At 33.3% G+C, this 14,191-nt stretch overlaps 1 protein-coding gene across 1 annotated transcript; it reads left to right on the top strand.

The window, feature by feature from the left end:
- Window positions 1–1,434: 1,434 nt before the first annotated feature.
- SRSF12 (serine and arginine rich splicing factor 12) lies at window positions 1,435–9,746 on the top strand. Its single transcript, XM_023534807.1, has 4 exons — window positions 1,435–1,567; window positions 2,323–2,434; window positions 2,588–2,729; window positions 7,469–9,746. The coding sequence occupies exons 3-4, from the start codon at window positions 2,599–2,601 to the stop codon at window positions 7,836–7,838; spliced, it is 501 nt and encodes a 166-aa protein (XP_023390575.1). The 5' UTR covers window positions 1,435–1,567; window positions 2,323–2,434; window positions 2,588–2,598; the 3' UTR covers window positions 7,839–9,746.
- The last annotated feature ends 4,445 nt before the right edge of the window (window positions 9,747–14,191 follow it).

Genomic DNA, 14,191 nt, shown 5'->3' on the forward strand with positions numbered 1-14,191 from the left:
TGTTCTAAACTAGAGGCTTTGCAGTCTTCTTTGAGGCTTTTTTTTTCCTGTACAATGTTTTGAAGTACTCATTTCTTCTGAGCCATGTTTTGTGCTCATACCTTGATGCTGCATCTCTTAAGATCTCCATGAGGCAGTACAGTGTAGTGGTTCATAATACAGACTAGTATCAGACTGGGAGTTGAATTGCAGCGCTGTCACTTGCTGGCTCAGTGACCTTAGGTGAGTTCATCTGTGCCCTCTTCTGTAAACAACCATAGGGTTATTGTGAGAATTAAGTGGTCTTAAGGTGAACAGTGGCTAGCATGTAAATGCACTATAACTGTCAGATGTTAATGCTAAGTATTTTGTCTTCTCAGTTAAATTGTAGCTTCATGAAAACATACTATGTATTTCTTTGGTAATCCCCTTTAATACTTGTTACACTAGAAGTCCTATAGGAGGCTCGAAAGTACTTGTCAGTTTTGAGAATATGGTAGTTATTTTGCTTTACGTTTAATAGTAAAATATTTTTCTTTAAAACCTGAGAAATAATTTTAGGATTTCTTTAGAATCCGATTCTTGCCATCTAAGAACAAAATTAATATAAACATGAAATTATAGTGGAGCAGAAAAATGTGTTCCTGATGAAGTAGTTAATAGAAGTCTTCACATTGACAGTTAAAAAATCTTATGATAGGAATAACTTTCAAAGGCGGATGTGCTGGGTCAGTGTTCCCCAACCTGACTAAGCATAACAGCCACCTGAAGTCCTTGTGAAAATACAGATTTCCATCCCCTAATCCGGACTTCTTGAATCAGACTCTCCAGAAGTGAGGCCTGATATTTGGGTATTTTTTTTTTCCTTCTTTTCTAAACCCTGGACGAGTCTTATGAGAGATAAAGCTAGTTTAGATAATGTACTTTCTTTTGAGATTTCAACTGGATTTCTGTAGGCAAATTATTTTAATCCAGCTATTCATATTTCTTTGCCTTATTTCTAAAACACTTCAGGCCTGAGGACTTGCGCCGTGAGTTTGGTCGATATGGCCCTATAGTAGACGTTTACATTCCACTTGACTTCTACACCCGTCGCCCAAGAGGATTTGCTTATGTTCAATATCCTTTATTTTACTGTGTGTGAATATACTACATATACGTGCATATACATATATGTATACAGGAGCATATGTTATGAGATTAATATTGCCTAATTAAATGTGTTTATTTCTTTATCTCAGAAAATCTAAAGCAGTCCACAGTAGCTGGCAAGCGCCCCCCAGTTTGAACCAACCTGTTAGCTAGAATCCAAGCATAAACCGAGCAGGCAAGACAAAAGGCACCTAAAGTTCAAGCATCAAGGAGTAAAGAGGGAGGGTGGACACAGATATAAAGACCTGGAAGAGGGGAAGTCTTTATCAAGCAAAAGACAAAGCCAACACCAGGTTGAGACTTCGGCTTTCCTACATTTACTCAGAGTTCCAGAGTCAAAGCCAAGTCTGATTTTGTTGGTTCTGCGTCTCTTATAAAGTCCATCTTGCAAGCCTTAAAGAGTAAAGTTCAAGGTTCAAGATCAAGTGACATTGAGGTAATTGCAGTCTCATTTTGTATTGCATTTCTTCAGCTTTTTCTGTTTTCAATTAAAAAAAAACAGTGAACAATCTCCTGAAATACAGCTATTCAGTCATTTTATATAGCTTATTTTCATTTTAGTTAGGTTTAATATATAATTTATATAGATAAGGGACTTTAGTAAGGGTACTACAAACCAATATATGTAATTACAGATATTTGCAGATTGCTTTTGTGTTTCTTTTGTGAAGGTTAAAAGGTAAATATCATTTTTAAAGAACTAAATCAGTTTTAAAAATGTTTTAGCTCACTCATGTGTGTTTTGTTTATAATAATTTTTCCTAAATGTCATAATTAAAAACTTTTAATTAAAGAGTAATTTTAATCTTTTACGTGAAAGAAGGGAGTGAGTCCTAAACAGTTTCTTTTATAATACTAGCCAATGTTGGACTTACTTTTTTCTCATAACATGTTTGAAATTTTATAGGTATACTGCAACTACACTGATGTATACATTAAAAGTATAGTTGCAAAAAAAAAAAAATAGTTTCATGTTTGTTTCTGTTCTTTTTATTTTTAGATTCACTCTTCTAAGTCATAATGGGACATTTGTTTTCATAACGAAAGTGGGGTTTTTTTCCTGGTTATTCATATTGGAGATATGAGCTTAGTTACTTGAACTTGTTTTTCCTATTAATTTCATGTCACATAAATAATTCTTTTAAAATAATATTTTTGCTTGATATCTGATGTTCAAAGTGTCCTTAACAGCTAGTCATATTTGAAGATGTTCGTGATGCTGAAGATGCTCTTTATAACCTCAATAGAAAGTGGGTATGTGGCCGTCAAATTGAAATACAGTTTGCACAAGGTGATCGCAAAAGTAAGTGTCACTAAACATTAGAGCTTGTTTATTCAGCAGAGTTTCAGCAATGGTAGATTTGTTTGTTTAAAATTCTGACAGTAGTACTATTTGAGCAGCTGTTATTGAAGTTTTCAAGTAATGAATTTATAAGTCTTGCACTTCATATTCTAGCACCAGGCCAAATGAAATCAAAAGAACGTCACCCTTGCTCTCCAAGTGATCATAGGAGATCAAGAAGCCCTAGCCAAAGGAGAACTCGAAGTAGAAGTTCTTCATGGGGAAGAAATAGGAGGAGGTCTGATAGCCTTAAAGAGTGAGTACAAAATACAAGAAAATTGAAAACTTAATTTTCTACTTTTTCTGGAAAGCATTTTAAAGAGTTTTCAAAAACATGCCACCAGAATCATTTTGTTTAGTATACATAAAGAATCATCTTTTGTAGAAAGATTAATTTGGGTTTATTGGGTATCTTCCATTGTTTTTATTTAAACTTTTTAATAGAAATATAATATATACTGAAGTAAAAGCAAAAAATTAAAAGTATACTTGACAAAGGAGAAACTTTAAATAAATAAAATTTTCCTAAATGAACCCAACATTAAGAATGTAGAGTTTTGGTAATTAAAAACTCATAAGAAATATAATCACTTGTGAATGGATGACTAAATTTGATGTAAATCAATATCTTTATAAAAGGTAAGTTATCTTCCAGAGTAAATTCCAAGTATGTAGTATTGTAGGAAGAAGACATAAAAATAGTAAATTTTTTCAGAAGAAAATATTTCTGAGTTATCTATTTTGCTAGCCAGGAGTTGTTTGTGTTAGAATAATAGTAAATTACAATGGAAATTAATTTCTTGAAGTTATTTAAACAATACTGAAATTGTATTAGCATCCTGAATTCTTAAACACTTGTACTATTTATCTTAAGTTTTAATGCTGTAATTTTTTCATAGGCATGTCGAATTTTAAGGTGAATTCTGTTCTTAAAGAATTATCAGCATTTACGGTAGTATCCTCTTTCTGTGAGTAACAAAAGAGTTAGTTCCCCTGGCCCACATGTAGTATACCTAAGCTATATAGGTCCATTAGCTTCAAATCCAAAATGATCACCAGGGCTGCTCACTTTCACTCCAATCCCTCCATTCCTTAACTCTAAGAGCCTAGACAAGAAAAAGCTCAAAACAGGATATATGTACCAGAACTGGAGAGAGAGAGTCTTTGCTCCAAGTCCTTTGTTCTAGAAACAAGACTCCGAAGTGGCCCGGCTCCAATCCCTCCAGCCAAGTGGAAGGAAAAGGTAGGAGAGAACCACATCCACATTCTATGATTATTTAATATCTAAGAATCCTGATTGCCACAAAATATCTTAGAGCCCTACATGTCAGAATCTCACATGTCAGATCAGTACCTCTTACTGGGTATGCTTTGATTTTTGGCCCATCTTTAGGAAGGCATGAAGGTGGGAGGAAGCCTTAAGCTCCTTTAAAAGCCAGAAGAACCCAGGTCAGGATTGAACCATTACCAAGATTGGTGAAGAAATACTTAGAAACAGTCATATTCTGGAACTTCATCCTTTCTATCATACTTCCTCTGATAGTGTAAGAATATAAACCTTCCGTGCATCTGTGGAGAATAGTCCAGCTTGTCCCATGGCCAAGGGATTTTCCCTTTGGTTATTTGAGATTTAGACTCTGGAATACAGTTTCTGTACTCAAATACGAAATTGTATTTATAGAACTTAAAATGTAGAACAAATTAAGATTTAAAAAAATTTTACATGCCTTGTGTGTGGAAAAATCATACCGATACTTACTGACGTTACTTGAATTTTATATTTATATACTGTCATGTATACTATACTGTCATGTATACTATACATATGTAGACTGTAAACTATACATGTGTAGTTTACCATAAGTTTAGTGTGCTGTGGATGGACATATAAAACGAAAGGTCTATATATCAAAGATCAAAGTAGATGTAATATTGTGCCTAAAGCAGCACTGTCTTAACTTTACTGAATAATATCCACTGCTCTTGATAGAAAGATGTAGTTTGAAAAAAAAAAATTGCCCATTTGATTCATTAAAAATATAAGTTGTTTCCAGTTGCATTAGACCCTTAGTTAACCAATTTTTCTCCTGATGGATCTAAAAAAGGTGATACTCATATCATTTTCTGCCTTTTACTGGAGATAAAGTATAATACTTGGCTGGAGGAAAAAAAAAACAACAAAATGTCTGCTAATTGTCCCAGATCATCATGGAATTAGGAATAGAAAGAACCACATCTTGCAAGACAACGCTTTTGTGCTTTGTATTAGTTATAAGATCATTGCTTAACTTCCCTGACCTTAGTTTTTTTTGTGTGTAAAATTGTATTATAGAGAATGTAAATCTTATCTAGTTCTCAAGGTATTTTTGAAGATCAGACTGTGTGTGTGTGTGTGTGTGTGTGTGTGTGTGTGTGTGTGTGTGTGTGTGTGTGAGAGAGAGAGAGAGAGAGAGAGAGAGAGAATGACTATATATGAACTTAACGCTATAAGTATATACAGTATATATGGTATTACTTTGGACTAAAAAGAGGTCTCTTTTTTTGCCTTCAGTGGATGTGGAAAAAAGAACTAGTTCATTGTTATCACTAGACTATGAGCTCTTTGAGGAGCAAGGACTTTTGTCTTATTTGTGCTTATATCCCCTGTACATAGTAATAGCCCCCAGCTCATAATAGGTATTCCATAAATCTTTGTAGAATTTATATGTCAATGAATGTGTATATATTTCTAAATATTCCTGAAGAATGTTAAAATAGCATCCATTTTTTTTTCCATGTTAGATATTTTTCAAAGACAGTTTTTTCATTTATTTCTACAGCTATGTACTACAGACCTGAAATTTAATAATTTCTAAAAGATTGCTTTTATTTCAGAATATATTCTTGATCAATATATTTATACTTTCCAGTGCTCTTTATTCCTTTCTGTCCTTCCATGCTTCTATCTGGGGTTATTTTCCTTCAGCCTAAAATTTTTTTAGTATTTCTTATAGTACAGGTCTGTTGGCAATGAATTCCTTAGCTTCTGCTTGTCTGAAACATCTTCATTTTATATTCATTTTTGAAGGATAGTTTTGCTTGGGATAGATTTCCAGATTGGCGGGGACTTTTCCCCTTTTTCTTTCTTTAATAATATCATTCCATTTTTTTTTCTGATGTCCATAGTCAGATGGCATCCCTCATGTTGCTCCTTTGAAGGTAGTGTGTTTTTTATTCCCTAGCAGATTTTCAGATTTTTCTCTTTGACTTTGCTTTTCAACAATTTCATTGTGATATGCCACTATCTGGGGTTTAGTGACCTTCTTGAAATTGCGAATTGATGCCTTTCAGTACTTTTGGAAAATTCTAGGACATTATCTCTTCAAATATTGCTTTCACCTAGATATTCAGTTTTTTCTTTTGGCCATGTGACTGTTTCACATACCTTGTATGCTCTGTTCTGGATTTCCGAAAATTCCTTTTCTCTTACTGTGTTTCAGTATAACGTTTTTCTAATAATTTTTCAGTTCAGTTCACTATTTCTTTTGTTGTAGCTAGACTGCTGTTAAAGCTATCCAGTGACTTTAATGTCAGATATCATATATTTTCAATTCTGAAATGTCCATTTATTTCTTTTTATAAATTCCAAAATTCTTTTGAAATTCTCCATCTTTTTCATCTGCTTTGTCTTTTTCTCTTATGTTTTTTAACATATTAGTCATAGTAATTTTTTAAATTCCTGTCTGAATAATACCAATATCCAAATTGCTTTGCATCTTTCTTTTATTTGTCTTCGTTTTTAATCATTTTAACCTGTTTTTCACATACCTAAAATTTTTTCTTATTGGATGTTGGACATTGTTAATGAAAATTGTAGAAGCTTTCCATGATAGTCGTCCTCCAAAGAAAGTTGTTTTCTTCTAGCAGGCAAAGTATTGGCAGATCACCTTGATGCTGTCAAGGCTTGGTTTGAGGCATTGTTAAGGCTAATCTGTTAAAGGTTTACACTTACTCTTGGGGCATGGCCCTTACCTGTAGGACATGGTCTCTCTGGGTTCTTAATTAAAAGCCTGAGTTGTTACTCAAGCTCCTGACCTTTTGGGGGCTTGAACTTCAGCTTCTGTACCCAGCATTATGTGTCTGATCATATTTCAGCTCAAGTTATTGAATCTTCCAGTTGCTGTTTTTTGCTGACCCCTTGGGGGGGGGCGGTCTTATCTTCTGCATGCACAGCTTAGAAGATAATGGCTTGAAAATTTATAGACAGATTTTAGGTTTCTGGAGTTTTTTTGTTTGTTTTGTTTTGTTTTTTGTCTGCAAATCTCTGTCTCTGGGATTTTACCTCTCAAGTCTCAGCCATTTTGGTAGCCCTGAATTCTCACCTCTGTCTCTTCAACTTAGTCAAATAGCCATTTTCTGGTTGGTCTCAATTTCCCCATGCTGGCATTAGGAAAATTGTCTGAGTAAAAGAGCCACAGATTCTAACTTCTCAAGTTTTGCTTGTGTTGGTTATTCTCCAGTGCCTTCAAACAGTTGTCTTACAAATGTTGTCTAGCTTTTTATATGGCTGTTTTCTGTGGGAAGATTAGTACAAACTGCTCTGTCATGGCAGAACTCAGAAGTCCTGCATCTAGGTTTTCTTTTGTTTTTATAAGCATTATTTGATAAACTTCAAATAATTATTTTCTTTTTTTTTTCTTCAGATTCGCATACCTCTTAGGAGTTGTGTAACTTAGACTCAGTATGCAGAGCATTTTTTAGAACTGATCCATGTCATAAGATATATCTAGTAAAGTAAAAATCTTTTGGTTATATATTCTAATATAACAAATATTACAAACTTGTTATGGCTGAATCAAAAGCATGCATAATAAAATCAGAATTGTTTCTTTTAACTTATCCAATAAAAACATAACCAATATTATGTAAAGTATATAATTTCCTGCAAGTGTTGTTTCCTAATCTACTAACTATTTTTGTATGAAATACATACTCTAACATTGTGGATGTTTGCAGGTCTCGACACAGGCGATTTTCTTATAGCCAGTCTAAATCTCGCTCCAAATCACTACCAAGGCGGTCTACCTCAGCAAGGCAGTCAAGAACTCCAAGGAGGAATTCTGGTTCTAGAGGACGGTCCAGGTCCAAGTCCTTACAAAAAAGGTCCAAGTCAATAGGAAAATCACAATCAAGTTCACCTCAAAAGCAAACTAGCTCAGGAACAAAATCAAGATCACATGGAAGACATTCTGACTCCATAGCAAGATCCCCATGTAAATCTCCCAAAGGGTATGCTAATTCTGAAACTAAAGCCCAAACAGCAAAACACTCTCATTTTCGATCGTATTCCAGATCTCGGAGTTATCGTCATAAAAACAGTTGGTGAACAACAACAGAAGAGTGCTAGGTAGTCTTTCATATAAGTTATTAAATCTCTCATTATGTTAAATAAAAATTCTTCAAGGCTTACAGAAAATGTGAGTTGATATTAGTTATTTTGGGCATGTGCAAAAAAATAAAATCTCTAGCTTTGGGTTAATAAAGATTTGGTCTTAATTTAAGGGCCCACACCACAAATTATGTGTCTGATGTCACCATTTTATGGACCATTTTTGTTTACATTGTGGCAGAAGGGTACTTTTCAAAGAAAGTGGGTAAAATGGAACTAACTTAGAAAATTCTGGTTGATAGTATAGTAGTTCCCCTCTTATCCATGGGGATATTGTCCAAGACCTCCAGTGGATGCCTGAAACTGCAGATTGTAATGAACTGTATATATACTGTTTTTTTCTATACATATCCTATGATAACATTTATAAATTAGGCACAGTAAGAGATTAACAATGACAATAATAAAATAGAACAGTTATACTATAATAAAAGTTATCTGAATATACTACAATAAAAGTTATCTGAATGTGGTCTCAAAATATCAAACTGTACTCACCCTTGTGAAAAAGTGAAATGATTACAATGCTTACATGATGAGATGAAGTGAGGTAATCAGAACTGTATGCAATTTAAAACTTATGAATTGTTTATTTCTGGAAACTTCCACTTGATATTTTTGGACTACAGTTGACTGTGGGTAACAAACTGGAAAGTGAAACCATGGAAAAGAGGGGAATACTGTATTGGTGGTAATAATACCTTTTACAAAAATATTTTTTACCTTAAAGCACTTTTATGTAAAAAGTAATTATGACTGTATAATTGGATAGGGCAGATTTAAACTATTTGACACCTTATGTCTCTTTTTGTGTCTTCTGTTTAAACTTGGGCCAATTCTTGGTGGATGTTAGTTCATATTACAAAATTCTGACATTCCCCAAAGTTGAATTTATAGAGAGATAAAGCATTCAAAAGATAGATTCTCTCTTGAGCTTAAAAGTTTTATTTTTATTGGGTGGAACAGTACAGATAACGCCGACATTAAATTGTATCCTGTACTATGTTCATTCACTTAAAACATCAAAACGTTTTTAAAAATACTGAATTTTGAATGGTTTGAGATTATAAAAATTGTGTGCAACACTCATAGTCCAAAAATATTCATATTAAGCCTTATACATTTGAAGAGTGGTACATTTTGTATAAAAAAAATCATTTTATACCATTATTTCTACATGCCTAGCTTTCATCTGCTTTTTTTCTTTTTAGAGCTCTAGCTTAAGACTTTAGATTGTATAGAATAAGTCATCACTTTTGAAAGTGTTTAGTACCTTGTATTAAGAAACTCAAGACTGCATTCTCAAAAAACAGCTTCGTGCAGTATTTGGACTTAATTACACTGCCCTTCATTTTTTAAACCAAATAACTTTATTGCTATTTGCTTTTGTAGTTGTTAAACCTGAGTTTCTTTAAAATGTGTTTGTAGTTTGTTTTTCAGAGGGTTTTGGTAGTATTTGTGATAAATATTATTACAGGGGATATATTTATAGAGTCCTACTTGTGTATCTTGTTGAATTATATTGAAAATTAAAGTTTTCAGCCCATACAGTTAATATTTGTATCTAGAGTGCTTAAGAAAAAAATCTGTCTTATATTTTTAGCATATAGGAGCCAGTGTTGCTTCTATTTCTTTTGAATACAAATTCCAGTTTTCTTTGCATTTTAGATCATATGTGTAAGAAACAACTTTACAAAATAATTTATATACTGGTAATATTGGGGCAAGTCCATAAGTTCACATACACTGTACTTTCTGAATAGTTTCTCTAATCATAGCAAAATTTATTTCAAAACTACAACTCTTTGAATTGTTCCGCTGTAATAAAACTTAATTATAAAATTACGTGGTACTATTGAAAATTTAAAAGATAGTTTGAAGAAAACGACAAATATTAATAGTAATTTTTTATACTTTCTAAATGTTTGGGCTTACACACACATATGCAGTCATTCCAAATACTAACTAGGAATTAATAGTGTCTTTACTCTTCATTTAATCATTGTCTTAGTAATAAGTCCATAAGGCATTGTTTCTAAACATGCTTAATCTTTTGACTTACCTCTGGTTTGGTTTTACACTGTACTCCGTAGGCCGCTTAGAAGGATACTAGTTTGTTTGATGAAAAAACTGGAATGATAATAGTTCAAACTCATTTGAGCTTATAAGTGTGTGCTTGGCACTGCTCTGTAAGTTTTACATTATTTGCTCATCACAACAGCTTTATGAGGTAAATGCCACTACAGATATGGCAAGTGAAATGCAGAGAGGTTAAATGAATTGTCCAGGTCACACAGCCATTACACTTTGGAACTGGGAGGGTGGCTGGGCTCCAGAGTGCCTCTCCATGACAACCATGCTGTGTCTTTTTGGAAGAGAATAGTCTTTGACAGATACATGCTAAACTAAGATAATGTTTAAAGAGAAAAGAAAATAGAATTAGGAAAAGAAATGATTATAGGCTTCAACAAAAATGGGTTCCATGCCTGGAAATCGATTGGCAACTGTGCTAGTACCCAGGAAAATTGTGTTCTGGACATATCTATTCCAGGGTTCATTTTTGCTACAGTTATTTCTTGGACCATTTAAGAGAGGATATGTAGGGCAAGACTGTTAATAAATAAAGCAAGTATTTTACACAGCTATGGTCATTTCTTTTAAAGATGATATATTTACTCAGGTACTCTCCAAGTTTAGGGCACAACCTACCTCCATTTGTTCAGAATCGTAGAGGACAGTTAACGTCAAAGAAAATAAAGTCGGCCACTAAAACTACCTGTTTTCTTTCTCTATATGAATACACACATAATTTCTTTATAGTAGCCAATAGTTTTCAGCTGCAAACATAATGGATATGCTGAATATTTTAGTTGGAGCATAGGAGTTAATCATGTCACCGGGCCAATTTACTTTTAAATGTAAACTATTAACTAATTTCAGGACTATATATTGTAGCGTTTACATGAGATACAACTAAGACTTGTATTACAAATAAGAATTTCTGCTTTTATTCCAATCCCATTGCAAGGGGCAAAATTAGTCAAAGTTTAAAAGAAGTATTTAGAAATACTTCTATTCTTCTGAACTACATTGAAATTGTAATTAGAGTGGTAGAGTATTTGGATACTTGAGTTGGTAAATACATGCTATTCGTGCAGCACAGTCTGGTGCAGAGGATCTGAGTACAAAGATAATTGAGTCAAAACCTTTTTAGAAGTATAATATTCCCTCGTATTCCAGGTTGATTCAACTTCTCTCAAAACAGTACAATAATGATAACTACTGTTTCTTTAAAAGAATCATGCAAAGAAAGTATTTTCCCTAAAAATTGGTATTAAAATGTTTTGAGTCTATCTTGGGGAAAGAGTTATATGAATAGTCTTTCCTGAATCTTATGTTCTAGGAATATACCACAACTCTGAACTTAGAAAAGAAATAACAATTTGTGGAGGTGGGTGGATGCTCAGTGGGTTGACAGTTACCATTTTTTAAAAGTATGTGAGTTTTAAGTATATGCTTGGTTCACATAATTCAAAACCTACATCTCCAGTTTATAAACTAGATTACAAAAATCAAAATCAAGAATGTCAGATTTCAGGTTCAGAATGCTTGTAAAAAATTTAAAGGGTCAGTCTCTTCAGATGAAAGAATGCCATGCCAGTAATCTGTATTTAGTCCTAGAAATGGATTGGTTGTGTGTGTGATAGCTTGTATAGAATTAGTTCCTCCGAAAAAGTAACAAAATTACTACTGCTCTAGGAGTATAAGTCTATGAAGTACATGCTTAAGTATTAATATGCTTTTTAGAAAGACTTCTAAAGGTAGAGAGGGAAACTTGGATTCTTTACTACAACCACCTGTTTCCTAAAGAAAAAACTACATTCTAGTTTTCTTAGCTTACTCCTAATAGTATAGACTTAAAATGTTGTTAAATTGACTTTTAATTTCAACAAAAATCGATATAAGTCTTCCAAGCCCAAGTGATAGCTTATTTTTTCTTTTGGTAAAAAAAATTTAATGGGTTTTGGGTGGGGTGGGGTTAATCATTCCTATTACAGTTGTGAGGCAGTATTTGCTTTGTGATGATAATACTTCTTGAGAAAAAGTACTCAATCGAAGACCTTTTCAAAATTGCCATAAGCTATATAACTGGTCAGATTCTTCGGGGCAATCATATTTTAATGAGAAGGAATGTTATTTAACACATTGTGAAGTATATAACTTCGTAAAAATCTTGGAAGAGTTTAGCATTGTTAGTAAACCATACAATTTTGACCTTAAAATGTTAAATGTAGCTGAATTAGAAATACTAATGTTCTAGTTTTGTAGGACATTCATTACAGTATTTTTAATGTATATATGAAGTCTAACCATTTTTTGTATTTTATACATTATAATTTCCTCCTCAACCATGTAATTGATGAAATGGGATTTTTAAAAATACCACTTAACATGATGGGTGAAAAAGCTTTATTCTAAAATATTTCGTATGAAAAGCATTTTATACAGTGCTCTGAGCTGCCTGTCAGTAATCAAATATACTCTGATACTCTGAAAGGTTTTGGTTACCACACTGTCCACTCTTTTACCAGTTTTGACTAAAAGGTTGTGGTTTTTGTATGTTATGGAAAGTGGAACTATATCACTTAAGGAATAATTTTAAATGCTTTTAGCTTTCTGTTAGCTCCACTGGTATTAATTCAACATTAAAGTCTTTAAAGTAGGAACCAACCAAGTTTTAAGAATTGCACACTGCTTTGCCCTTCTACTCCCTAATCACTTCAATGCTAACCAGCCCTTACCCCTTTCTACTCTTTTGAGAATCATATTAACATGTTTCCTTTCAGACAACTTTGGTAGAATATCTTTCATAAACATAAGTCTATTTTGAAATTCAGGATCTGGTCTCAAGCATCAGATGATATAGCTATGTATATGTGACCTGCTTTGATTAGTATCTTTACAACTTGATAAATCTAGCACATTTTCCTGCCACTTGGAAAAATTACTTAGCTTTCCTGAATCTTTTCTTACACATAAAAGTTATTGTGTGTCTGACTAGAGAAATGAAGTATTTTCATTTTTAAGAGTGATTTTGTCTTTTAAGCTATTATACCTTTAAGATACATGATCTCTTCTAATTAAATGGAGCTTGGGTAGAATATTTAGCCTCCTTTGACAAATACACATCAGATTTTCCATTATTATTGCGGAAGCTTGCTTTTGCCAGTCCTCACAATTTGTCCCTTCAGATCATTAATTCAGAGACTAATGCCACTGTAAGCTATTTCTCTAACAGTGAACTTTAAATTTGTGTCTCCAGTTCTACACTAAGGAAATATTGCTATAAATTGCTTAGAAAATGAATTCTAATTTTTCACCGAGAAATCAGCAAATGCAGTACCTTTTATAAATCTTAAATTGTAATTCAATTTTTTTTTTATAAGTTTAAGTTTGGCAAATGTAATTCCAGGAGTAAAAACATCATATATTTTAGCATATTTAATTTAGAACTCCAAGAGAATTGCAAAGGATATGAAAAGTAATCTGAAAACTGCCAGATTAATTGAAAACAATCTAATCCAAGAGATTTAAAGAAAAGGTTTAGTTCAATATAAAATAGGTTGTCCCTAAACTCTTAAACTCCATCCACCCATACCTTCAGAAAATCCTATCTAAAAGTTTCAAGTTTCTTTCAAAGATTAAGTTGTTTATAAATACCATTCTATAAAATGTACTCTCGAATTTCCTTTGATTTAAAAACAAGTAGTTCCTGAATTACGTGATTTGTGCTTACACAGTTCTGCCTCAGACATACTCTTTCTGTTTGAAAACAGTTGTATTTGGGACTTTTTGAAAGATGGATTCAAGAGAGAGGAACAAAGTGCAAAAAGCTTGGAGGAGTTGGCTCAGGGATCAGATGTTAGGCAAGGTAGGCCTGTGATTTTAAAATATATTTAATTCAGCTATGTCATTCAAAAATTTAAGAGTATACAAGATGATGAAACTATCAACCTTTCATGCCCAAGTGTATGTATGTTTTAGTCCTTCAACTTGAAGCAGCTGTCAATTGCGTAGACCAGTGGTCCCCATTTTTGGCACCAGAGACCAGTGATTATATAAGAATCTAAAGTCTGATGATCTCAGGTGGAACTGAGGCGGTGGTGAGCACTGCAAATACAGATGAAGCTTTGCCTCCTCACTCACCTCCCACTGTGCAGCCCGGTTCCTAACAGTCCCACTGCCCAGGAGTTGGGGACTCCTGGCATGGGAGTTGGAAGGCCTTCCAC

The sequence above is a fragment of the Pteropus vampyrus genome, unplaced genomic scaffold (assembly GCF_000151845.1).
Source record: "Pteropus vampyrus isolate Shadow unplaced genomic scaffold, Pvam_2.0 Scaffold133, whole genome shotgun sequence".
Lineage (NCBI taxonomy): Eukaryota > Metazoa > Chordata > Mammalia > Chiroptera > Pteropodidae > Pteropus > Pteropus vampyrus.